A 27,919-nucleotide genomic window follows, 5' to 3' on the forward strand; every position below is an offset into this window, starting at 1 on the left:
GTGTCCTTATAAAAAGAGGAAATGTGGACACAGGCATGCTCAGAGGGAAGGCCATCTGAAGACACAGGGAGAAAACCGTCTACAAGCTGAGGAGAGAGGCCAAAAGAAACCCACCCTGCTGGCACCTTGAATTCAGACCTGTAGCCTCCAGAACCCTGAGACTCAAGCTTCTGTTGTTTAAGCTTCCCGCCCACAGTCTGTGGCACTTCGTTATGGCAACCTGAGCGAATGAATATAGGCAGCTATTAAATTCTCCCTGAGTGATAGTACTTCTGGGGAGATCGTTGGGAGCTGGGGGGAATCTCACTCCAGGTTTTACTAGTAAACCCCAGTTGACTAGCTTTATGAATTCAGCCAGTGTATTACCTGTATTAAATTTTTAAATTAAGTTTATTGGGGTGACATTGGTTAATAAAATTATATAAGATTTCAAATGTACAATTTTATGATGCATCATCTTTATATTGCATTGTGTGTTTAACACCCAAAGTCAGGTCTCCTCGGTCACTATATATTTGACCCCCTTTACTGCCTCCTCCTCCCCCTTTCCCTCTGGTAACCACCATACTGTTGTCTGTTGTCTATGCATTTTTGTTTGTTTGTCTTATTTGTTCATTTTTTTGCTTTCTGTACTTAACTGTTTTGTCTTCATTTTCCTCAAATACAAAGAGCTACTTCATAAGGTCGTTGTAAAGCTTAAGTTGAATCACTTATGTAAGGTTTTTCACTGTGCCTGACACCTGGTGAGCACTCAGTAAATAACTGAAATATCAATTAGAAGTTTGGTGATAAATTACACACATTGATTATCAATCATAAATAATACTAGCTTGTCTACCAGCTTGGAAAAAAATGGGCTCATTCCAGATTTAAAGCATTTCTTGCTGGCATTCCACGGGGTTTGGAATGAAAGTATATAACAAGGATCTCTTTGAAAGTGCAAAGAAACGAAAGAGTATGGTACAAACAAAAGCTGCTTTTGTTCCATGGCACAGAAAGGGATAGCGTTTTTTGTGCTCTTCCCTGGCCACACTTATTTGTAGGGGGCAATGCAAAAGAGTACTGTTGGTGGAGGAGGCATGGCTCGCCTTTAAATCGGGAATTGTTTAATCAGATGGGCTTGTCTGGGTGCATATAAGGCAGTGTTGCTGAGGAGAGCATTCCCGGCCTGGACAGTTGCCGGAGCCTCCGTGGTGAGCCACTGGTAAATCACTGCAGTAGGGGAAATCATTTTGGACTGTTAATATTTGCCGTTTGTTAAAAATAGACTGCTTGTATTTCTTCATTAGGAGGAAGGCAACGTTTTTCACTCTTGGCAAAGTTCATTTTATTGTTGGAAGAATATGAAGGCCATAGAACAGAAATCCCCAAGTAATGCCTTTCTGTAGCACACTAGAGCAGAAAGATTTAAGACTTACATTTAAAAATTGCAGCATAGTTTGATTGCGCTTTGGTGATATAAGAAGAAGTCAAACTCTCGGGCATGGGGATTTTTCTTGTTTGTTCTGTGTTTTGGAGTAGAATAGGCCTTTATTTATTTTAAAAAATTTATTTTTTAATTATAGTTGAATTCAGTATTATTTTATATTAGTTTCAAGTGTACAGCACAGTGCTTAGACAATTATGTAATTTACAGAGTGATCCTTCCAATATTTCAAGTACCTACCTGGCACCAGTCATAGTTCGGACAGTATTACATTGACTATTTTCCTATGCTGCACTTTACATCCCCGTAACTATTTAGTAACTACCAATTTGTACTTCTTAATCCTTGGGCATGTGTTTTATTTCCTTGCAGTTACTTCGAAATCTTGCAAGAGCTGTGGAAATTGAGCTCTTGCTGAATCTGAGTTATGTCAGTCTTGCTGGTGTTTACTGTCTGATCAGAACAGCTGTGCTCTGCTGTTTCCTTATGCTGCAGGGCCCACACAATACTTGAATTGTGGAGCACATACTGGCTCCCAAATGAGAATTTCAGCTTTCTTTGATGCTTTGGAGGGAGTGGCTCAGTAGAAAAATAGCCTTTGCACAAGTTCCTTTTAAATGTGAAGGGTTTATTTAAGAGCATCATGGTATATGTTTTTATCGTTTCTCTTGACATATTGATGCTTATAAAAAACACTAGAGGCCCTATGCATGAAATTCATGCAAGAGTAGGCCTTCCTTCCCCCGGCTGCCAACACCGGCTTCTCTCTGGCACCCGGGACCCAGGCTTCCCTCGCAGCCTCAGCTTCATCTGGAAGGTTGTCTGGTCTAATTAGCATATTATGCTTTTATTATTATAGCCCAGAGGCCTGATGCACAAAATTCATGCAAGGGGCTCTGAGGGCTGACCCAGCCCTTGCAGCAGCAGCCCCAGCCACCGCTCTGGCCCTCGCAGCAGCAGCTCCGGAAGGACTTCCAGTCTAATTAGCATATTACCCTTCTATTATTATAGATGTTTTTCTTTAAGGTGAAACTTTTTACAAGTTGACTTCTTCTATGTATGCCTATTCCTCCCTAAATTTTATTTATAGTAGTTGCTAATGAATGTAACCCTGAGGATAGAGTAAGTAGAATTAAATATGGATTTTGATGAGTTTCTTAGAGTACCTTGATTTTGTGTATGTGTGTGTGTGTGTGTGTGTGTGTGTGTGTGTGCATGTGTGTGTGGTGAGTGTATGGGACATTCCACATGAATTACAATTACAGATTGTAAAAAAAAAAAAAAAAATTACAAAAAATTTGCTTTGATTCCCATCACCCTGATAAAATAGCCATATTCAATTTTACATGTTATCTTTGTTTTTTTCCAAATGCCACTATTGTTTTTAACATATTTGTAAATGTACATACAATTTTATATTTTAGTATAGCAAATGTTCTTAATTGCAAGATAGTACTTTATAATGTTCATTTTTAATACTATTATACTGAATGTGTTTACTATTAATTACTATTCCTCTCTTGTTCCATATTTAGGTAGATTTTACTTCATTTTGCCTTATAAATAATGCCTCAGCATTTTTTCAGCATTAAGCTTTTTATCACCCAAAGAATAAATTTCCATTGAATCACTCAAAGTATGGCTTATAGGCAATACTACCAGATTCTTTTAGAAAGAATTATAATGCAACATGCACCCTTAGTTATTTCATGTGTTCACCAGGGTCTTTACTAACTGTTGAACTTTCAGATTCCTTCTTTTTGCTAGTAGAAATAATACTGAGGTGAATATTTTTGCACACATTTTTTTTGTGTGCATTTTTCTAATAGTGGCAATAATAGTGGGTTTAAAATTTACAGCCACAGACATAGATACTGCAACAAAAAAGTAACTGTTTAGTTTGTCTCTACTAAACTTAATTTAGTGTTCAAGAGAAATTTCTAATTGTGGGCAGCTCACTTTCCGTTTAATATAGGTTACGTTAATCTGTCTACTTCTACAGAATGAGCTAATCCCTGAGGGGTCTACAGACGTTCGTGGCCTAAGTGAGGGCAGCGGGTCCCTGTGCCATTGGGGCCCCGCTGGCCTGTGCGCAGAAGGAGCACATCCTTGTGGTCTAGGGTGCTGGCCTCTTGATGCGGCACCACCCGCATTCCCTGCAGTCCCTGCCATGGCTCCATGCGGTAGGTTCAGCTGCGGGCCTTCGCAGGCCTGGTAGCTCTCAGCAGGCCTCTTTGCTGTTCCTGGAGCCCCGGAGAGGGGCCTGTGTGTGCAGGTCTGTGTACTTCCTCCCCCGGCCTTCTGAAAGCAGTGCTTCTCTGCTGGACCGGCCATCTCCCTGGGCTGCATTCTGAGAAGCCAGGCACCATCTCTTCTCCGGAAATACCTGCATCCTTCCTCCGGACATTTTTAGGGACGGTCTCAGCACCTTTGCTCTCACCCCTTTACCCCACGTCTAAATGCTACTCCTTCCCCCCGAGTCCCTACTTCAACTCTCTGGACAAGATCTCTTGATTTTTGTGCAGAAAAATAGCACTTCCACTATGAAGAGTTTTTCTTCCCTCCATCATTATGGTTGAAGCTCTGTGCTTTAAATTCATCAGCTTTGCTCTTGACCTATGAAGGCACGTTTTTAGAATTACAAAGAAAAAGATATCTTCTCTAAATTTCCTGATATTGCTTTAACTTTCATATTTATCTCTGCCTTAGATAAAGTCTACAAAACTCCACTCAGGAGCTGGAAAACCCTGAAATTGACTCTTTGTCCCAAACTGCACTGCCCCTCCCTGTGGAAGAAAGAACGCCGGGGAAACTCTGGCATCTGTCTGAAGGTTGGGTGGAAGAGGAGTTAGTGTGAGGCCAGCAGGGAGGAGACGGGAAGCCAGCTGTCAACAGCTCAACCCCAGTTACCGCACATTGAGATTATTCTGTGCACAGCTTGTGTGTCCATTTAGTAGATATGAGATAATATTAATAGCAAGTGCTTATCAGTGCCAGACACTGTTTCAGGTGATCTTACATATTAACTTCTTTTGTTCTCATAACAACCCTGTGAGGTAGTACTACTGCGGTACCTCCCTCGCATGGACCAGGAGCCAAGATGCAGTGAGCTTTTGTAATTCTTCAACCAGCAAGTGGTGGAGCAGGGTCTTGCCGCTGGCAGTCCGGCTCTGTTGATGATGTAGGTAACTACTGGGTCTGTTGTTGGTCATGGGATGGAAGGACACAGTGCTTTATTTGATTAATGAAGGTAGATCTTTTCTCTGGTGTTTGTTACAATTTGATTCTTTTCTTATGGAAGTTTGATCATTTCATAAGCGGTGGCTCTTTTTCTATTTAGGAAGACATGGTCCCTTTATTGTTTTGGTTTTTCTCTATACTCATCTATGTCATCTCCCTATTGTAGGTGTTTCTCTGATGTGGATAAAGAGATCTTCAACTGCTTGCAGTTACCAGAGGTTAATATCTGTATCCTTTCAGGCCAGTGATTTTGCTTCCTTAAAAATCTGTTTGTTGCCCTGGCCAGTGTGATTCAGTTGGTTGAGTGTTGTCTCCTTAACCTAAAGGTCACTGGTTTGATTCCCCAGTCAGGGCATGTGCAAAAGGCAGCCGATTGATAACCCTTTCCCTTCCCCTCTCCTTCTCCCTCCCACTTTCTCCCTCCCTCTACCCTCTCCCTCTCCCTCATCCCCTCCCCCCTTCCTCTTCCTCTCCCTTCCTCTCTCTCTAAAATCAATAAAAGTATAGTAAAACAAACAAACACCCCACCCCCCAAAACAAAACACACACACACACACACACACACACACACACACACACACACACACACACTACCCATCTGTTTGTTATGGGAAAATTCAAACATAATGGAGAGGTAAGTGGAATGATATGTTCCCAGCACTTATCTTCAACAGTTTCAACAGGTCAACCTTGTTTCATCCATGTCAGGATTTCTTTTTCTTTTGTTATTTTTCCTTTCCTTCATGCCAGGATTTCTTAACCTCGGTGCTACTGACACTTTGGGCTGAAACATCTTTGTTGTGCGAGGGGCTGTGGTGTACCTTTTAGAATATTTTTGCATTATCCTTGGCCTCTACTCATTAGATGCCAGGAGCACCCCCTCCCCTTTCTGGTTATGACAACCAAAAATGTCCCCTGGGGTGTATATCATCTCTAGTTGAGAACCACTGATTTATACCCACTCTACTCTCTCCATCCCTTCAAGATTATTTGGAAGCAAATCTCATACATCAAATCAAACCCATTTCAGGCTGCATTTCTAAAGGATAATGCCTCCAATTTTGTTGGCCCTTAGAGAGGAAAGGAGCAAAGATCTAATTCTGTTTCTGTATGAATTGTTGTCATGGCAGCCAGTCACTTTTGGCCACAGAGATGGTCATAGTTTCTATCAGCTGCTAGTATTGATATGAACTAGCAAACACAAAGAAATTGGTTTCATGCTTCATCCTGTACTTTAGAAAAAGTCTGGTAAAATATACATAATATAAAAATTCCCATTTTAACCTTTTTAAAGCATACAGTTCAGGAGCATTCAGTACACTCACATTGTCATGCAGCCATCACTGCCATCCATCTCCAGAACTCTTTTCATCTTGCAAAATTGAAAATCCATACCATCCTATATAATAAAAGAGAAACATGGTAATTGGCATACGACCGCTACCCTTCCCATTGGCTAATCAGGAAAATATGCAAATTAACTGCCAGCCAAGATGGCGGCCGGCAGCCAGGCAGCTTGAAACTAACATGAGGCTTGCTTCAGTGACGGAGGACTCCAACGTTCCCCGCCTGCCTTGCCGGCCTCTGAGCCTGCAGTTTAAGAAACATAGTAACAAATATAGAAGCTAAACAAAACCCCAGGAACCTGCTTTCAGCGAGCCGGGATCTCAGAGCTGGAGTTGATACAGAGTTTGATTATAGAACCGAAACAAACCAGATACCTTCTATCAGCAGCGGAGGCCTAAGAGCTGGAGCCTCAGAGCTAAAGCTGGCCCAGAATAAAAAAAAGAAAAGAAAAAAAGGAGCAGTTGGGAGCTTCAGTTGGCCTGAAAACAGCCCTCAGCCCCTCACCCAGACTGGCCAGGCACCCCAGTGGGGACCCCCACCCTGAAGGGTGTGTGACCAGCTTCAAACAGCCATCATCCCCTCACCCAGGCTGGCCAGGCACCCCAGTGGGGACCCCCACCCTGATCCAGGACACCCTTCAGGGCAAACCAGCCAGCCCACCCATGCAACAGGCCTGTATCCTATATAGTAAAAGGGTAATATGCCTCCCAGCACTGGGATCAGCAGAGCCGCGAGGCCTCCCAGCACCTGGATCGGCGGAGCTGAGAGGCCTCCTGGCACCGGGATCAGCGTGACAGGGGGCAGCACCCCAACCCCCCGATCAGCCCTACTCTGTGTGTGACAGGGTGCGGTGCCCCAACCCCCCCCCCCCCCCCACGGACCCTGCTCTGTGTGTGACGGGGTAGAGCCATAACCTCCCCATCAGCCCTGCCCTGAGTGTGAGAGTGGCGGTGCCCCAACCACCTGATCGGCCCTGCTCTGTGGGTGATAGAGGGCGGCGCCCCAACTCCCCGAACGGCCCTGCTCTGTGCATGACAGGGGGCGGTGCCCCAACTCCCCGAACGGCCCTGCTCTGAGCCCGACCAGGGGCTGCACCTAGGGATTGGGCCTGCCCTCTGCCACCCAGGAGCAGGCCTAAGCCAGCAGGGCATTATCTCCCAAGGGGTCCCAGACTGTGAGAGGGCACAGGCCAGGCTGAGGGGCCCCCCCCATCCCCCCGAGGGCATAAATTTTTGTGCACCGGGCCTCTAGTCCTCTCTAATAAAAGAGAAACATGGTAATTGGCGTACGACTGCTACCCTTCCCATTGGCTAATCAGGGCTATATGCAAATAACTGCCAGCCAAGATGGCGGCCGGCAGCCAGGCAGCTTGAAACTAACATGAGGCTTGCTTGCTTCAGTGACGGAGGACTCCAATGTTCCCCGCCTGCTGCTGCAGGCCGCTGAGCTGCAACTCTAAGCAACTATGTAACAAATATAGAAGCTAAACAAAACCCCAGAAACCTGCTTTATTCGCCAGGCTTCAGCCAGCAGGATCGCAACATTGTAAGCAAAGGCCAGAAACCTACTTTCAGCTGCGGAGGCCTAAGAGCTAGTGCCAAGCCTCAAAGCTAAAGCTGGCCCAGAATAAAAAAAAAGAAAAAGAAAAAAAGGAGCGGTTGGGAGCTTCAGTCACCCCCAGCCTGAAAACAGCCCTCAGCCCCTCACCCAGACTGGCCAGGCACCCCAGTGGGGACCCCCACCCTGAAGGGGGTGTGACCAGCTGCAAACAGCCATCATCCCCTCACCCAGGCTGGCCAGGCACCCCAGTGGGGACCCCCACCCTGATCCAGGACACCCTTCAGGGCAAACCAGCCAGCACCCACCCGTACACCAGGCCTCTACCCTATATAGTAAAAGGGTAATATGCCTCCCAGCACCGGGATCAGCGGAGCCACGAGGCCTCTCGGCACCAGGATCAGCGTGACAGGCGGCAGCGCCCAAACCCACTGATCGCCCAGTGGCTCTGTGTGTGACAGGGGGCGGGGTCACAACCTCCCTATCCACCCTGCTCTGTTCGTGACAGGGGAAGGCGCCCCGACCCCCTGATCAGCCCTGCTCTGTGTGTGACAGGGTGCGGCACCCCAACGCCCCCCCACCCCATGGGCCCTGCTCTGTGTGTGACGGGGTAGAGCCATAACCTCCCCATCGCCCTGCCCTGAGTGTGAGAGTAGCGGCGCCCCAACCCCCTGATCGGCCCTGCTCTGTGGGTGATAGAGGGCGGCGCCCCAACCCCCTGATGGGCCCTGCTCTGTGCATGACAGGGAGCAGCGCCCCAAACCCCTGATTGGCCCTGCTCTGTGCGTGACAGGGTACAGAGCCCCAACCCCCCGGAAGGGTCCTGCTCTGTGAGTGACAGGGGGCAGTGCCCCAACCCCCTGATTGGCCCTGCTCTGTGCGTGACAGGGGATGGCGCCGCAACCTCCCCATCGACCCTGCCTTGAGTGTGACAGGGTACGGTGCCCCAACCCCCCAATCGGCCCTACCCTGAGTGTGACTGAGGGTGGCATCGCAACCTCCCGATCTGCCCTGCTCTGTGCATGACAGGGAGCGGCGCCCCAACTCCCCAATGGACCCTGCTCTGAGCCCGACCAGGGGCTGCACCTAGGGATTGGGCCTGCCCTCTGCCACCCGGGAGCAGGCCTAAGCCAGCAGGTCGTTATCTTCCAAGGGGTCCCAGACTGCGAGAGGGCACAGGCCGGGCTGAGGGACCCCCCCTACCCCCCGAGTGCACAAATTTTTGTGCACCGGGCCTCTAGTCTATACTAATAAAAGGGTAATATGCAAATTAGACCAGATAGACCAGACATCTTCCGGACATCCTTCTGGACAAAGCCACAGTGGCGGGGGCTGAGTCAGAGGCAATTAGGGGTGATCAGGCAGGCAGGCAGAGGTGGTTAGGGGCGATCAGGCAGGCAGGCTGGCAGGTGAGCGGTTAGGAGCCAGCGGTCCCCGATTGTGATGTCCTGCGGGATAAGGGCTAAACCGGCAGTCGGACATCCCCCGAGGGGTCCCGGATTGGAGAGGTTGCAGGCCTGGCTGAGGGCCCGTCCCCATGCATGAATTTTGTGCACTGGGCCTCTAGTTAAATAATAATCACAGTTTTTTTACCCTCCAGTCCCTGGTAACCACCATTCTACTTTCAGTCTATAAATTTGACTATTTTAGGCACCTCATATAAGTGGAATTTTACACTGTCCTTTTGTGACTGGCTTGTTTCATTTAGCATAGTATCTTTAAGGCTTATCCATGTTATAGCAGGTGTCAGGATTTCACCCATTTCAAGGCTGAATAATATTCCATTGTGTGTATATACCACATTTTATTTACCCATTCATCTTTTGATGGATATTTGGTTTGCTTCCACCTTTTGGCTGTTTTGAACAATGCTGCTATGAACATGGGTGGACAAATGTTTCTTTAAGATCCTGCTTTTGATATTTTTGGGTATATACCCATATATACCCAGAAGTGGAATTGCTAGATCGTATGTAATTATATTTTTTACTGTTTTCCACCATGGCTGTACCATTTTACATTCCCACCAGCAGTGTACAAGGGTTCTCATTTCTCCATATTTTGTTTTTTAAATAATGGCCATCCTACTGGGTGTAAAGTGATGTCTAATTGTGGTTTGGCCTGTACCTTTTAAGGTGTACATCTGCCAACTGAAGAGCAATTCTTCTAGAACCCTCCTGCTAGAACTAAGTGGTGCTGTGTTTGCCTTGGAACATTCAGCTAGCCATTCATGTCCCACTCCAGGCAGAGGTTGGGGGAGTGAGTTGTGTCTGTGTATAGGGGAAAGCTTTTAATCCATAATGAAGTCTTGGGTTCATTTACCAAGAACAATTAAGGGGAAGGATTGGGGTTAGATATAGAATCAGAGACCACTGAAGCCAGAGGAGACATTAGAGACCAGTTCTCCCAAAGACAGTTTGGAAAAAAAAAAAAAAAGAATTGAAACCTAGAGCATGTAATTTGCCTCTTCTTGTGTTGAAGGTGATGATAGTATCTTGCTCACTGTCCCCAGTATCTGGTATATGGAGTCAATCAGTAAATATTTGTAGAATTAACCAACCAATCACCTAAGGCTGCCCAGCTGACACCTTAGTGTCAGAACCAGGGCATTCAGTTGGCTGCACATTATATTATGGTGACTGAAAAATGGCAGATTGCTTCAGGGACCCAGTCATTCTTCCTTTCCTTGCTGTCTCTAGGGTTACAGGATCAGGGGTAGTTTCCCATGGTAAGGCTCTCTCTTCCTTGGAGGCAGTTGAAAGGGGTCTTACAGACGACAGACCCAGTGCAGGAGACTGTCAGGAGGCTGAGGCGGTCTGGGCTGGCTGAGGGATGGCCTTCAGGCTTTGATTGCTCCTAAATTTGTTCCATCTCATCCCAGCCCCAACGCTTTCACAGTCCAATCCCCCTGTCCTTTGTGTTTTTCTCAATCCTGGGGAAGCCCAGTTCCTCGTGGTGGCTCTGTAGGTCTCTATCTTCCAAACCAGGAGGTCTGCATCTTGCCTGCTTATTAGAATTACCAGAATGCTTCGAAAAGTCCTGATGCCAGGCTTATTGAATCAGAAGCTTTGGGGATAGGAACCAGGCAGCAGTATTTTTAGAGTCTTTAGGCCCCCCTCCCCCCACCTCAATTTTTATCTGTTTCAATAGGTTTTCTTATTGTCCCTCTGAGTCTTATTCCTCCTTAACCATGAAACGTCTTGTCTTTTTCTAAGGGTCTAAAGGACACATAATGTAAGAAGTTCACACAATGCTAATGTTAATTTACAATTACTTGTAGGTTATTTGGGTTCTTCCTCCAGTTAGATCATAAGCTCCTGAAGGAAAGGACACGCCTTCTTTCTCCTCTATGCTAATGGTTCTCAGAGTTGAGTGTACATCACAGTTATGATTGCTGGACCTACCCTGGGAATGTCTGTCTAATTTAGCTGGTCTCTGGGGGGTGGGGTGAGGGGGGGTGCTGAAAATTTGCTTTTCTAACAGACAAGTTTCCAGGTGGCTGTTCCTGCTGGTGTTTGGGGACTATACTCTTGAGAACCACTGGTTCAGGGATGCTCAGTAATTACTGGCCAACCAACAGGAATGGAGCAACTTTTCCTGTGGACATCTCCTTAGTAACTACATTCTGCTGTGACTGCAGGCTGGACCCTGGTCTGAGAGAATGAAGGAATGTGTGATTAATGACCTACAGGTGATCATAACTTTGACTTTCCAGTTGCCAAGTCCTTTACATTTTGAAACTTGCTAAGATGGTTCTCTCTCTCTCTCTCTCTCTCTCTCTCTCTCTCTCTCTCTCTCTCTCTCTCTCTCTCTCTCTCTGTGTGTGTGTGTGTGTTGTTGGTTGTGCATTTAGGCTATATAAAAAGATATGACCAAAATTATGCAGGATAGGACCACACAGCTCAACTCGTCTGTGCCTTTTATGGTATTAAGTGAGGGTGAGCAGTAGGGGAAATAGGTTTTTGGAAAGACTATGAAGAATGATCTCCAAAATAGAGGGGAACTCAGTGCAGCAAGCATGTCAAACTCAAAGGCTATAGGGCCAAATAAACAAGGTTTAAGGTTATGTGGGCTGCAAAAAAACAAAAGCTTTAATTTTCATAGAAGCGTAGGTTTATTTTGATAGAGACATGCTGAATACAAAGGGCTGAAATAAATGAGTAATCATTAACATAAAATAATAGAACATTTTAATAAAAATTAATATTTTTTCTTGAACATTAACTTACTAGACATTGAATAACTGCACAAATTAATAAATGTAACGCAAATAAACCTATTTTTCTTGTTCTCCGAAAGCAAAATATTTCATGTTGCGCACACTAAACAAGTCAGTCCAAGACTAATGACATGGCAATCGGCTGCTAAAATATTCGCTGCTAGTATTAGTGGAGAGAAATGGTGCGCCTGCGCATAAGGTGCGTAAGGGAAATGAATGCAACACCATTATAGTAATCAGTCATTAGCAAACATTGTAGCTCGTTATTAATAATTATGTATAACAGGACATTCTAAAAATTAAGTTATGACAGTTTTGTTAAAACGTTTCTTACATACCGTTATATTGGCTGGGCCACAAAAATATTTGTTGTAGGCTGCGTGCTGCCTGTGGGCTGCGAGTTTGACATGATTGCAGTACAGCCAATTTTAAAACCAAAAAATTTCTCTGAAAGTATTTTTCTATGAATTATTTTTCTTGTGAATTAGAATTGTTTTTTTAAAAATATTTTTATTGATTTCAGAGAGGAAGGGAGAGGGAGAGAGAGAGAAACATCAATGATGAGAGAGAATCATTAATCAGGTGCCTCCTGCACTCCCCCTACTGGGGATCGAGCCTGCAACCCCGGCATGTGCCACGACCAGGAATTGAACTGTGACCTCTAGGTTCTTAACGCTCAAGCACTGAGCCATGCTGGCCGGGCAGTATCCTTGTTTTTTATTGGGAGACCAAAATGACCTCAGGTGGAGGTGATGTCCTGCTACCTTTAGTGCTACCTCCGAGCCCAGCCATCATGAATTTTACAGCTAGAGCTTTTTGTAGCGTGCAAAACTCCTGAGGCTGAAGTTGAGGGTTTATTCAGATATTTATATCCTCGATCCATTTCAGTTAGGCACCGTCTAAAAGTAAATTGATACTTACGTTTTCATTCTGAATACTCTGAAAAGATTAAACTGTTTTTCCAATTCTCATTAACTGATAAACCACTTAATGTATTTTGATTTTGTGTTAAATCAGCTGATCTTTCCTACAGGTGTCAGGGAATTATTTCATATTTTCTCTTATGGAAAATATTTTTGAGAGCTAGATCACTGAGGTTTTTCTAAGGAAGTTTGGTGCCAACGTTGCATAATTGGACAGCGTTGACATTGAAAGTTTAATGCTGGGCTGTTTCTTTTTTGGATCTTTAGTGTCACATCTTGAATTTGAGCAATGCTCTTGCTTATTTGGTGTTAATTTAAAATGAGAAAAATTAGAGTCATGAAACAGGTGATGATTATTTTGAAGAAGCATTTGATTTCTTAGGAATCACATGAGGGAAGCCTCTTTGATTTGATTAATTTGCACCTCTAAAAGAACTTATTCTTTATCTTAGGACTAGAGGCCTGGTGCAGGGATTTTTGCACTGGTGGGGTCCCTTGGTCTGGCCTGAGCCCTCTTGCAATCTGGGACCCCTCAGGGGATGTCAGAGAGCCGGTTTTGGCCCGATCCCTGCAGGCCAGGCCAAGGGACCCCACCGGTGCACAAATCCATGCACCAGGCCTCTAGTATGCATATAAGATCTTTGGTTAATCTCTTCCCGCCCTCCCCCCTTCACCTTCCCTCTAAGATTCATCAGTCTGTTCCATGTTTCCATGTATGTGGTTTCAGCTCCTGCATTGAGCGTCTGCCCCCTGGTGGTCAGTGTGCATCATAGCTACCGGCTGGTCTGCCAGTTGCTTAGGCTTTTATATATATAGACTAGAGGCCCGGTGCACAAAAATTTGTGCACTCGGTGGGGAGGGGGGCGTCTCTCAGCCTGGCCTGTGCCCTCTCGCAGTCTGGGACCCCTCGGGAGATAACAACCTGCTGGCTTAGGCCTGCTCCTGGGTGGCAGAGGGCAGGCCTAATCCTTAGGTGCAGCCCCTGGTCGGGCTCAGAGCAGGGCTGATTGGGGAGTTGGAGCACCGCCCCCTGTCATACACTGAGCAGGACGGATCGGGAGGTTGCGATGCCACCCTCAGTCACGCTCAGGGTAGGGCCGATTGGAGGTTGGGGCACCGCCCCCTGTGACACTCAAGGCAGGGTCGATGGGGAGGTTGCGGCACCACCCCGTCACGCACAGAGCAGGGCCAATCAGGGGGGTTGGGGCTCCGTACCCTGTCACGCACAGAGCAGGGTCGATCAGGAGGTTGGGGAGCTCCCCCCTGTCACACACAGAACAGGGCCTATCAGGGGGCTGGGGGGCTCCCCCCTGTCACTCACAGAGTAAGGCCGATAAGGGAGTTGGGGCACCGCCCCCTGTCACACACAGAGCAGGGCAGATCAGGGGGTTGGGGTGCCAAACCCTGTCACACTCAGGGCAGGGCCGAAGGGGAGATTATGGCTCTACCCCATCACACACAGAGCAGGGCTGGTGGGGGGAGGTTGGGGGGCCGCACCCTGTCACACACAGAGCAGGGCCAATCAGGGGGTTGGGGCGCCGCACCCTGTCACACACAGAGCCGCAGGGTGATCAGGGGGTTGGGGAGCTCCCCCCTATCAGGCACAGAGCAGGGCTGATCAGGGGGTTGTGACCCCGCCCCCTGTCACACACAGAGCCGCAGGGCGATCAGGGGGTTTGGGCGCTGCCCCCTGTCACGCTGATCCCGGGGCCTGGAGGCCTCGCTGCTCCGCTGATCCCGGTGCTGGGAGGCATATTACCCTTTTACTATATAGGATAGAGGCCTGGTGCACGGGTGGGGTCCGGCTGGTTTGCCCTGAAGGGTGTACTGCATCAGGGTGGGGGTCCCCACTGGGGTGCCTGGCCAGCCTGGATGAGGGGATGATGGCTGTTTGCGGCTGGTCACACCCCCTTCAGGGTGGGGGTCCCCACTGGGGTGCCTGGCCAGTCTGGGTGAAGGGCTGAGGGCTGTTTTCAGGCTGGCAGGTGACTGAAGCTCCCAACTGCTCCTTTTTTTCTTTTTTTTTATTCTGGGCCAGCTTTAGCTCTGAGGCTTGGCTCCCGCTCTTAGGCCTCTGCTGCTGAAAGCAGGTATCTGGTTTGTTTGGGTTCTGTAATCGAAACACTGTTTCAACTCCAGCTCTGAGATCCTGGCTGGCTGAAAGCAGGTTTCTGGGGTTTTGTTTAGCTTCTATATTTGTAACAATGTTTCAAACTGCAAGCTCAGAGGCTGGCAGCGGCAGGCGGGGAACATTGCAGTCCTCTGTCACTGAAGCAAGCAAGCCTCATGTTCACTTCAAGCTGCCCGGTTGCCGGCCGCCATCTTGGCTGGCAGTTAATTTGCATATCGCCCTGATTAGCCAATGGGAAGGGTAGCAGATGTACGGCTAATTACCATGTTTCTCTTTTATTAGATAGGATAGTGTTGTGGGTGATGGGAAGAGACCCAGCAAGCTGACCTCACAATCAGCTGCAGTCTTTACATGAACAAGTCTCCTCTTATGGGTGGGAAAGCAGCCTTGGCTAGTTTTAAAGAACTGGAAAAGAAACTACAGGTATGCCTCGGAGGTCTTTCAGGTTGATTCCAGACTACCATAATAAAGCGAGTAGGGCAATAAAGCAGGGAAATAAAGCGAGTCATAATATTTTTGCTGGATCATGGTGGAGGGTCTTGCCTTCAGTTTGTAAAACATACAACACCTGTGAAGCACAGTAAACTGAAGTGCAATAAAACGAGGTCTGCCTTTGTTAGGTTCATCTGCCTTTATTGGGTAGTTTGCTTCTTATACCACTGAGGAGGGCCCAGTTCTCTTCAGTCTGTGGCTCCTTCTCCAAATGAACACCCTATTGTGGAAGAAGTACAAGTCTGAGGTGCACCCAACATGGAAATCTGAAAAATGTCGAGCACATTCTCACACAGGCAGAGCAGTAAAGGTTTTGATTCTTTTTTCCTTTACAGGTGAATTTTGTGGTATGCCAGCTCGTTGCTTTGTTTGCTGCTTTCTGGTTTCGCATCTACTTAAGTCCCGGTAAAACCAGTCCCTTGGCCCGGCACACATTTGCCACCATTTTTGGCATCTACTTTGTCATCTTTTGTTTTGGTTGGTGAGTATGAACCTCATGAATTCTAATATTTATCATTCGGGTGTTTTGTGGCAATATTCTTGGCATTTCCCAGACTCTAAGGAATTATCCTATATAATAAAAGGCTAATATGCAAATAAACCAAATGGTGGAAGGACCGGTGGCTATGATGCGCACTGACCACCAGGGGCAGACGCTCAATGTAGGAGCTGCCCCCTGGTTGTCAGTGCACTCCCACAGGGGGAGCGCTGCTCAGCCAGAAACCGGGCTCATGGCTGGCAACTGCAGTGGCAGTGGCAGGAGCCTCTCCTGCCTCCGCTGCAGGCTGGCAGTAAGGAGTGAGGGGTTCCGGACTGTGAGTGGGATGTCTGACTGCTGGCAGGTGGACATACCCCAAAGGGTCCCGGACTGCAAGAAGGGCACAGGCCCAGCTGAGGGGACGCCCCCCATCCTCTGTGCATGAATGTCGTGCATTGGGCCTCTAGTATATAAATAAGTGTGTGTGTGTGTGATATATATATATATATATATATATATATATATATATATATTTACTTAAAATAATGGGGATGTTGCAGAAATTTACATTTACTATAAGAACCTGGAATCAATAAATTTGACTACCCATTGAAAGTCCATTTGGTGAATTTTTCTTAAAGTTACTCTTTTGCTGATCTCCCCTGGGTCATGTAAATGGGTTTTTATAAGGTTTAATTTTCGTGACGAGGAATCATTCCTGAGTGTTGTGGACATTGGTGTTTTTCTTGATTACTGCTGGAGATATTGGCATTAGTCCTGTACTGAGAGTAAAACAATTGTTTTAGTGGTCTTAGGGAATGGGAGTCATTCTTTTTAAAAAATAGCTTTTATTGATTTGAGAGAGAGAGGAAGGGAGAGGGAGAGAGAGAGGGAGGGAGAGAGAGAGAGATTGACATTGATGTGAGAGAGAAACATGCATGATCAGCTGCGTCCTGCACGCCCCCTCCTGAGGATCAATCCCAAAACCCGGGCATGTGCCCTGACCTGGAATTGAACTGGCAACCTCTTTGCTCAACCAACTGAGCCACACCTTCCAGGGCTGGCAGTCATTCTTAAAGAAAGCATGTAGGTCAGACTTTCTGGATCAATACTTGGGAGTGGCACTTTTTGGGGAAGAAGCTTTAGGAACCAACATTTCTAGAAGTACAACTGAAGGAAATTTGTGAATTTGTTCATGGCTCTAGAATGCTGCTCTTCCTCTTTCAACAAAAATTTGAGAAAGATGGATGAGTATTTTGAATCAACCAACAAGACAGGTAAAAGCCAGCTCCGTTTTGGTCCTGGTACTTTAAATTTTTTGGGGAAAAAGCCTGAAGAAAGAAAGAACTCTCTTTCAGACTTGCACTTGTGTATGTGAAAAAAGTTTAAGCCCTGGCTGGTGTGGCTCAGTTGGTTGGGCGTCATCCCATGCACTCAAGGGTTGCTTGTTCGATTCCCCAGTCAGGGCACATACCCAGGTTGTGGGCTCGATCCCCAATAGGAGGCAGCTGATTGATGTTTTACTCTCACATCAGTGTTTCTCTCTCTCCTTCTCCCTTCCTCTCTCTAAAAAATAAAAATAAAGTACAAGCATCCCATTCATGATTCCTAATATCACTAGTGCTACAACTGGCAGATTGTGTCAAGACTTCCTAATATCATCTCAAGATAAACTTCTTAATTCCACAGATCAAAAATACTTGATTTATTTTTCTTACATAAACATGAGTTAACTGATCAGTTGCTTTTTGGTGGGGTGAAGGTGGAGTAGCAGTATTGGTAGCAATAGATACGTTAATATGAAATATATTCAGTGTTTTTGCTCCCCCTTCCCCTCAATGTCTTAAAGGTACTCTGCACATCTGTTTGTACTGGTGTTAATGTGCTATGGAATCTTGGTCACTGCAAGTGTATCCAATATTCACAGGTAAGACTCTGGGAATGAACAGTGCAAGGTGGGGTTATTCATGGTCTTTGAAATGTATTTATTTCCATGGGAAGCGGTACCTTCCCCATGTGTCACACATAGCATAGCCTTGGTTTTCCGGGACATCAGAAGGAGGGGTGGGAAGCCCTAAATGTTGGGAGTTTTCAGAAAAAGCTTTACAAAAAGAGGTGGAGTACAAATGGGGTCTCGGGTGAAAGACAGTATATCAGCATTAGGCAGATCTATTTGTGATAGCCCCAAACTGGAAATAATCTAAATGTTCCCTGCCATGGAATACTGTTCAGCCATAAAAAGGAGTAAATGATTGATCCACACAATGACATGGATGAGTCTCAAATAAATATGTCGAGTGAAGGAAGCCACATAAATTCTATTCTCGAAAAGGCAAACTAATCAGATCAGAGGCTCCCAGGGGAGGGGTTGTGCAGGGGAATGTGACAGGGACCCCGAAGAAGCAGGAAGAAAGTTGGGGTGTGATGTTGTAAATGTTTCCCTCCATGTCCCGCGTGGTTCAGGGCTCAGAATCTGGAAGAGGAGCCGCACACAAATGAAAGAGAAAAGACAAGAAATAATTTGGGAATATTGGGGGGCCAACTCAAGAGGAAGGACTTCCATTGGTGCTCAGGCTGCACCAACCTTTTATACTCAGAGGTAAACAAGGCAGTGGTCACCATAGTTACAGTTCTTATGAGTTTCACCTGTTTTGACCATAGTTACACTTCCTGCACTTCCCTCAGCCCATTAGCTTCCCAGGTAAGATCTGGGGAGTGTTATAAGGTCAAACCTAATTATACTAAGAGGACTGAGCCCTCTAAGCTGGGACTTGTTTGTGACTTTGCCAGCAGGTCAGTCCCAGGCTCAACCCTATATCGGTTCCCCACATCTCCCTCCCCCCCTTTTTTTATTATTAAGCTACTACAATGAAAATAAAACTTAAACATCAAGAACAAAAATGTTTAAGTCCCAATTTCTATTTCCTGCCATTCTGAGTCCAAGTTTCAATGTCCGACAGTTCCTTATGTGTACATGTCAGCAATGATATTTCAGTTCTGGATGGTGGACAAATGGTGGCAATGCAGGTCGACCCTCTCTGGTTTGATCCTGGGCAACCTGCAGCGACGCACAGTTGCTGACTGCTAGTATGGCAAAGCATCTGTTATCTCGAATTTGGCCATGGTTTTCTGGGTGTGTATGCATGTTAGAACTTTGTATACTTTAAGGATGTACACGGAAACTGTTAAGGAAGAAATATTTTTGCTATGATACTTCGAAGTAATTTCATTCTACCTTGAAGGCTACATACTTAGACCATCAATTAAGACAGCTGGGATATCTGTTCCCCATTGTCTCTGTTTCCCTTGGTCTTTCTGACACCTCAGTTACTGACTGCCGGTCAGTAACTCTGAGAAAACAAAGACCTTTCTCTCTTACTCACTGTTGTCTCCTCAGAGCCCAGAACAATACCTGGCACAAGTAAAGCCTCAATAAATATTTATGGAATGAATGACTGAGTAAGGATTCGTCTCTGATGGTGTCTCTGAAAAAGCAGATGTCTCATTTTGGCTTTGGAAAGCTCTTTGATTAATAAGGCTATTGGCACAATAGTTTTCTTCTTAAAGTCATTGAAATTTAACTTCTCAGTGTGTAATCTTGTAATTACTTTAAATAAATTTCTGGTTTCAGGGGAAAATATTTTTAAATTTGATAGTCATTCAACTTAGTATCCAAATGAGCTCTGAAAATTTGAATCCTAATCATCTCTGTTCTAATCATCTCATCCCCTTGAAGGGAAGCATGTCACTCATTCAGAAGGGAAACATGAAACCCATATTTCTAATTTGGAAAGAATGGGTTTTGGAAATGCTTTATATTATGACAAAATGCTTTTTTTTTTTTTTTAAGTAGGGGTGAAAATGGCTGATTTTTACTAAACTTGATTTTTGAAACAGTGGAATAATTAATGAAATTGCTGTTGCATCTCTCTGGGCATTTCCTTACAAATTGTAATTTGTCAGCTCTGCCTGCGCTCATAGGATGTGGCTGGGTATGGTCGTTTTTCAGAGGGTGGAGCACTTGCATGCACACTTACTCTGGGCCAGGCCCCTGGACTCTGTGGTAGCCTCTGGCCAGGGATGGAACACTCCGGCCTTGGCCGAGCTGAACAGTTTATAGAGGCAATCACATTGTGGTAGCAGAGGGCCGTGTCACAAGACCGAAAAGAAAGGATGCCAGAACAAGTTTTCCCCTCTTTCTTTGCTTGTGCAGTCGCCAGTGCTGCAGAAGCAGGGAGTGGTTCAGTCCCAGTGGATGAAGTTGTTTCCTATCGAAGCAGGAAAGCAGAGTAGACCCAAGTCAGGAAACCTGGCTCTTTCTAGCCGTGTGAGGTCAGACAAGTGACGCAGCTGCTCTGTGCCTCAGATTTCCCCTCCATCAGAGGTGGCGTTTGTGGTGGTTTGAACTTAAGTTCTCCTCAGGACCAGGATTTCAGGATTCTCTGTGGATTGTTCTCTTCTCATCACTGAGCTGGTTTTAAGGGTCCTGTCATATGGCTGGAAGGGGAGGGAAGGTTAGCATTTGCTGCCATGGGAACTAACCCATTTCTGGACTGACCATTGTCATTCAGGGTTTACAGAGCATCTTTGGGGTACCAGCTGTTTCCTTCGCAAGTAGCTATGTTGGACAGAAGCCACAGGAGTTAATTTACCACATGTGAACCAGCTGGAGCAGAATATAGTTAGTATCTCCTAGGACAGAGGTCTTGGTGCAAATTCAGCAATGCAGTTACCAGTTTTGGAGTATCTGCTTTGTGCCAAGTGCCAGGCCAAGCTCTTTTTAATATATTATGTTTCATCATTTTATGTATATGAACTCTTGTTAAGTGTATCAATTGATATGTTATTATCTATATATATAAAAACCTAAGTGACCATTACAACTGGACTACCAGCCAGTAGCTATGACATGCACTGACCACTAGGGGGCAGATGCTCAATGCAGGAGCTGCCCCCTCATGGTCAGTGTGCTCCCACAGCCAACCTCTGTTGGGCGAGAAGGCCCCGATTGCCGGCCAGGCCAAGGGATCCCACCCATGCATGAATTTGTGCACTGGGTCTCTAGTATTTAATATTTATCATTATTGAAACTATGTTCTTTTTAGGACAACTCAATAGGATATCAATTTTTTTTGTTCCCAAGATGAGGAAATGAAAGCTTGGAGAGGTAGATAGGTATACAGTTTGTTGAATTTTCACACAGTGAATACATTCACGTACCCTCCTCCCAGGTCAGAAAGAGAAATATTACCTTCATGCATTCCCAGTCTCTACCGCAGCCCTCCTTCCTGGAATAACCACCATCCCCATCTCACACCATGGGTTAGTTTTGCCAACGCTGGTTATGAACCCACATTGGTCTGTCTCCAGAATACACGCTCCCTCGGCCACTTCTGGGTTCCTTAGATTTTTTCAGGTTTGTCCAGAGCATGAAATGCATTGCCCTGTTGTATTGGGACACAGCATTTGGCACCATCCTTGGTGGGTGGGTCTTATTATAACAATTGAATTGAACTTGCTTTTTTCTCGGGGTGAAGCAGGAGGGAAAAGTATGGGTCTAACTCTTGTAGAGGAGAAAGAGGAAGCAGCAGGCCTGGCTGCATTTGAAAAGGTCCTGGAATAATCTGTCTGGAATCTGCTCTGTGCTTCTTCCTTACCCTTGTGAACTGGTTGGAGAAAGGGAACATGCGTGGGAGGCAAAATGGCCAAACTCCATTCAGCTTTTGCTTCAGATCTTGAGGGAGTTGTGTTTTCTTAATAATTTTCTTTTTTCACCATCTACTGGTTTGGAAAGGTTAAGGATGAACCCAGGGTAGGGGAAGATCTTTGTTGTGTAGTAAGGTCTTTGATTGTAAACAATGGTAAAAAGAAGTTGAAGTTATATAGTGCGTTAGAATGTATGGAACTCCTTCACACACGTTGTCTGGTTCTCCCTTGCTACCAAAGGAATTTATCTTGTTCCTCCCATTTACTACTCCTGAGGTTGATCTAATTTTCATGAGTTATTTTAATGTGGATTTGTGTATTACAAGATAATTTAATATCAGAATAGGTATCTTCCACGTGCTATGATGCATTTGAAAGTTATCCCTTCTGATTGTGTGCTTCTGATGGGCTCCTGAAACACAATGTTTAACTAACAGTAAGTTAACCCCTCCTATGTCAAGTCAAGAGTTGGGATATCCAAGGTCACAGTGAGTTGGGGAAACAGATACTTAAAGTTTTAATATTATAATTATAGATATTAGTAGGTAGCTGAGCCTTATCTGGTAATTAAGCAGCTCCAAGAGAGACTCTAGGATGGAGAAAGGAATTGTAGGCAGTGGAAGGAGCTCTCAGAATGATAGCTGGCCTGAAAATGCAGGATGTCCAGTGTAGTTAGAATGTAAGGTGGATGCGGAGTGTGGCCAGAGGTGAGTCCAGAGAGGCCAGGCAGAGCTTTGTGTGGGAAGCACTTTGCCTGCCGTGTTCAGGAGTTTTGATGTGACTGGGTAGTGAGATCCTTTGGAGACTTTTAAGACAAGAAACGCTTATTTAGTTGTTCAACTAGTGCACGGAAAGTGACTATAGGGAACGAAACACACATGATCATCCTTGCCTTCATGGAGCTTTCAGTGTAGCAGGGGCAACAGCAGTTAATCAGATTATCTCATATCTTTATAATTACAAATGGATGAATGTTTTAAGTGGCAGGTGTGTGTATGTGTGTATTGTTGGTTTGTTCTATAGGCTGGTGATATGGAGTGATATGGAGCAGATGGGAATTGAAGTCTCAGGGAGGGTTCTGGGCAGAGCATTAGGAATGGTAACTGAGGAGTAGATGGAAGAAGATGTGCTGAGCAAGAGCCTTGGAAGAATTAACCAAAGTAGTGGGAAGAAAACGAGGAGATTTGAAGCCAAGAGAACAAAGTGTTTCAGGGAAAGAGTGGTGGGCACATGGCGATTATATTTATTTACAAAGACCATCGTGTAAATGTGATGGTTTGTGAAGGGAAGAATCTGTGGGCAAGACCTTACAGGTGAGTGGTTCCCAGCTCTGGCTGCATATTGGAATTACACCTGCTACATGCACGCTGTACTGATTAAACCTGAATATCTGGGAGTGGGGCCCAGACATCTGTGGTTTGTAATGATTCCCCAGGTGATTTCATTATGCTGCCAAAGCTGAGAACTGCAGTGGACCAGGTGAGAAAAGATGAAGGGCTCAGAGCAGCGGGTTGGGGGAGAGGAGGACTGGAGTGTAGATAGACCAAACAGAACTTTGTGACATTGCAAACGGAGGGTGGGGGTGGGGGGTAGGGGGGTTGTCGGTGAGGGAGAGGAAGAAGAAAACATTGATTGAGTGCATTATTGCATTGTATACTAACCTGGTCCTGTGGGGTTTTGGTTTCAGATACTCCTTTTTTGTAGCGATGGGATACCTGACGATATGCCACGTCAGCAGAATATACATCTTCCACTATGGAATCCTCACTACGGATTTTTCTGGGTGAGTGTCTTAACTTGTGGGGGGAAGTCTGACCGCTGGCTTTGACCCAGCCTCTTGGGGTCTGGAAAGATCAGTGTGCACATCAGAATCATGGGTGCCTGGGTAAGTCAGTTGGCAAGATGGTGCTAATGCGTTTGAGAGTGAAGACTCCATTGCTCTGTAGGACTGTGAGCTCTGCTGCGTTGTAAGTCAGAGGTTGCGAGCAATGGCCCATGGGCAGAGTCTGCCCCACCACCTGCCTTTGTAGTAATGTTGGAACACAGCCAGGCACTTGCTCATTTGTGTGCTGTCTCTGGCTGCTTTTGCATGGTGAAGGTAGAGTTGAGTGGTTATGACAGAAACCACATGATCCTGGAAGCCAAAAGTATTTGCTATCTTGGCTCTTTACAGTAAAAGTTTGCTGACCCCTAATCTAAGGCCCTTAACTCAGGGTTGGTGTTTATCTCTCCTAGTTATTAATACAGAAATTCTTCCATACTAGTTGATAAGTAACTGCTTCCTTAGCCTCCTGTGTGCCCCCTGGCTGCCTGGCCACTCCCCACCAGATCCATCAGACTTACAGCCACATAGAAAAGTCATGTCTGGCACCAGGCCTTTACCTGATGGGCCACCCTTCTCCTGATTGGTCACCTGGGAACATTATGGGATGGATCAGTGAAAATTGTATGCCCTTTGATGTTCGTTCAGTAACAACTTTTCATGGCTCTTGAGGAACGGACGCGAAAGCCGAGTGATTCCGCACAGCACCTTGTGTGTTATCCACAGTACTTCCTTCGGATTTCGGTTCTGTTTCCCAAGGGCAGTCCGAGGTCCGGGACAACCCCAGTTCTCCCAGAAGGTTGAACTACATTTCATTTGATGAGTGATTGGAGAGTAGGCAGTGAGATAAGGGGGTTACAACTCACAGCTTATTCCTGTGAATTTGCAAATGTGCATCTAACCCACCCCAGCATGAAGAGGCTTAGGAAGGCGAAGGGTGTTGCTCTGGGACAGACACAAAGACGTTGCATCAACGTTTCCAGGGCTGTGGTCTGTTCTCAGACTGGCTTTGCATGCACCAGTTCTTCTTACCCTCAGGCCTCTGGGTTTTACTGGTTTCTTTTTGAGCTGTTCTCTTGCCACATTCCTCCCCCCCTAGATTATGGAGCAGTTTTTCAATTTTTCTGAAACAAGCTCACAAACTTCTTTTTGTTTCTTAATGATATGTATTGCTAGCAAAATATGGAAATTATGGGAACAAGAATGATAACAATATAGCTGGGAAGTTATAGCATTAAAAGTAATTTTTAAACGGTGCACAGACCTCTCCCTAGTGTTTGATAAACAAACGTCAGTTTTTTGGTTTCACCCTAGATTCAGAACCATATCTCTACCCCTCCAATACTTAGAAGAGTTCCTGGCTCTTAATAGGTTTTCAGTAAATTAGTGAGTTAAAGACTCTAGTATTTGTCAGTCCTTTTTCTCAGTATTTCCAGAAGCCTCAATCAAATAGCCCCTCTAGCCATTTGGTTGGGATGTTGAATAAAAAATGTTGACTTTAGCCCAAAGTAGATTATTACTTGTTTCTCATCTACATCATTTTTCATTTTTAAGGTACAAAGTGTATATTCATTCATTCCTTTCTGCACTGTTTTTGGATTCCCAGTATGCTAGGCACAGTGCCGAGGCCTGGAGATACCCAGGCAGGAGGAAGGGTATTCCAGCTGAGGAAACAGCCCTGCAGGAGCACAGAGCTGAGAGACAGGTGCCTGGGGAGGTCCCAGAAAGCCACCTCCCTGACCCTTACCATCCACATCCCTGTGTCACCAGGTCCTGTCAGGTCAGCAGCCTGCCTATCAGTAGGCTCCATCCACAGCTCTGCAAGCCTGCAGCCACCACACTGGGCCACCACGTGTCTGCAGTTTCCCCAACTGGCCATCTTTCCTTCCACCCTGCTCCTTCTCTGGTCTGTGTTCTCTGTACAACCAATGAGGTTCTAGAATACCAAGCACATAATGAGCGGACCTGCCTCATCTCTTGTCATCTCCTACTCCCGTTGTGTACTGCAGGTGGTAGCAGTGCCGAAAAGTGCCTGGTCTGCACGCACACGGGTCAGTCCACATCTCCCTGCCTCTGCCTTGCTCAGTCCACCAGTTAGAGGTATATTTATCACCCTTGTCTATGTGGAAACCTTTTCCTCCTTTTCCCAAATCCCAGTTCAAAGGTCACTGTTTTACAAAGCATTCCCTGATCGCTGTCCCCCTGCACTCCCCATCCCCTTCGTCCACCAGGCACTTACTGCATTTTGGACCTTGCACTGAGCTTTAATGGCTGGTACTGCCCATTGCCTGTAAATCAGACCTATGGAGACCCTGGCGCCTGGAGTGTTTGTAGCTGCAGCCACGGGCTCTTCTGCTCTCACCAATTGATTTGCATGCTTCTCTAGTGTCATCTGTGCTTATTCCAAGACTTGTTTATTCCAGTTTGTACTTATGTGTAAGCTGATTATATATGGAAGGGGAACATGGTTTCTCTAAATCTAAGGTGGGTCCTTTGCAAAATCACCAAAGCAAGTTGAGTGTGTTAAAGTAATAGCTATTGAATTTAAATGTGGGTGAACATGCTGAAAGGATGTGCGGGAGACTTATAAAAAGTAGGGGTCCTGCACTTGGATTGCTGTGGAGGCATCTTTACTTTCTTTTACCCTCGCAGTCCATGTTAGAGAAAATGAGTCTGGAGATAGTAGGTGGGGGTTGTGTGTGTGAGAGAGAGGCCGTCATCGAGCAGATCCAAGCTCCAAGAAAACACTTCAGTCCTGCATCGAAAGGCCCGCCGGTGCATCATTCAGCAGACACTGATGGAGAGCCCTGCATGTGCCAGGCAGTTATAGGAGACAGGAGTGAGCAAGACTGTGGAGTGAAGGTACCGTTATCGATTTCAGGTTTGTGTAGGAAGTTTAAATGTGAGCATGCCATGGTGTACGGAGTTGATTCGTGTTCCCCCAAATTCATGTCTCCCCAGAACCTCACAGTAGGTCCCTATTTGGAAATAGGATCTTTGCAGACATAACCAGTTAAAATGAGGACCCACTGGAGTAAGGTGGGCCCTGAATTCATTAAGACTGGTGTCTCTGTCAGAAGTCCCTAAGAGATGCAGGCACACGGACACACGGAGGGAAGAAGGGCATGTGGAGATGGAGGCAGAGAAAAGAGTGAGGCAGCTACAAGCTGGGAACTCCAGGGCCTGCTCTCAGCCACCGAGAGCTAGGAGGAAGCCGGAACAGATGCTCCCTCACAGCCTCCCCAGGAACCAGTGCTGCCAACACCATGTTATTGGGCTTTCAGCTTCCGGACTCCAGACAGTGTTTCTGGTTCTAAGCCACCCAATTTGTGGTCATCTGTTCCGGCTTCTCTAGGAAACGGATGCACACTGTTTTGTGATTGCATACCTTTCCACGAGCTAGCACATCCCCTCCTCCTGATCCTGCAGCCAAGAGTGCCTCCAGTGTCCACATCTCTCCCTGTTCTTGTCACACTGACTCCTCCACTGAATATGTTCATAAAACCGTAAACTCTTGAATGATTGTTACATCACTTTAGTATAGTCAGAACCGTGGAAAGTTACCAAAGGAAAAATAAAGGGCATTTGTGGAGAACAGCGGTGTGTTTGTGATACGCTGTGGACTTGGGGTTTGACAGCTGGGGAGACGGAACCAGTTCCTGTCCCCTTCACTTCCAGCAGCAGAGCTGGGATGCATGCCCCCAAGGGGTGTTTGCTTGCTGGCATTTTCAGATCTCCTTGCATTGAGAAATCTCTGACATTACCCACAAAACTGTAGAATGTTTGAACTAGAAAGGACTGTTGTTAGAAAAGGGTAAAAAAAAAATGTCTTCTACCTCTGAATTGCATGCAATTTAGTTCTCTAATTACTGAGTGGCCATACTATCCAGTTCTTGATGGTATGTCTTTATTTTTTTTTTGGAATTAAATTTTTTTTAAATTTATCTTTCTTGTTGAAAGTATTACAGATGTCCCCCCTTTTAATTATAGGGCATTATTAAGCAGCATTTCCCCCCTCCCACCATAAATGCACAGTGCCTCACTGACATAAACCCATCTTCTTGGATAATGTCCGTTAACATAAAGGGAGAGGTTCATGGCAACCTGAAATGGCGAGATGTTTTAAATCACAGACTCTCAGAGAGATTCTTCACCAGTCTCTTCTCATTATGAGCATGCAGGCGACCACAGGTGCTCCTTCACGGTGCAATTTAACACTGTCATTTCAGTTTAAAAATCTTAGGACTCCGTTGAGGAGTAAAGTAGTGTTCTGAAGTCGAGCCTGGCTTTTTAAAGCAATCTGATGTGGCAGCTGCTCTCTTTTGAGCGCACACACACACCTAAGTGCTTCTCACATTTCATCACACCTTTAGCATAAGAGCGCAGATAGGAATCGGATGGGACTGGGATTCAATTAGTGTTTGTGTCAAACAATATATGATTTTAATTTTGAGGAACACATAAACTTGCTGTACTTTAGATTATTCTGGTGCTTGGAATTTTATCTTTCTGAACGTAAGCAGGTTTTCATGGGCTAGACTGGTGGTAACGGTGAGGATAACACACAAGGGACACTTA

At 45.9% G+C, this 27,919-nt stretch overlaps 1 protein-coding gene across 5 annotated transcripts in view; it reads left to right on the plus strand.

Moving 5' to 3' along the window:
• The window catches only part of MBOAT1 (membrane bound O-acyltransferase domain containing 1), a 113,279-nt gene that overhangs the window by 43,710 nt on the left and 41,650 nt on the right, over positions 1-27,919 (plus strand). For 3 of the 5 annotated variants that reach the window (XR_004974056.1, XM_036349746.1, XM_036349743.1), the window contains exons 2-4: positions 15,671-15,816; positions 17,663-17,740; positions 23,207-23,302. Coding sequence is in view for 4 of the 5 variants with exons in the window: in XM_036349746.1 (XP_036205639.1) it covers positions 15,671-15,816; positions 17,663-17,740; positions 23,207-23,302 (320 nt within the window). In the remaining variant the exon portion in view is untranslated. The remainder of the gene's footprint in view (positions 1-15,670; positions 15,817-17,662; positions 17,741-23,206; positions 23,303-27,919) is intronic. The other 2 variants (XM_036349744.1, XM_036349745.1) reach the window with 2 other exon arrangements.

The sequence above is a fragment of the Myotis myotis genome, unplaced genomic scaffold, assembly GCF_014108235.1.
Source record: "Myotis myotis isolate mMyoMyo1 unplaced genomic scaffold, mMyoMyo1.p scaffold_m19_p_2, whole genome shotgun sequence".
Classification (NCBI taxonomy): Eukaryota; Metazoa; Chordata; class Mammalia; order Chiroptera; family Vespertilionidae; genus Myotis; species Myotis myotis.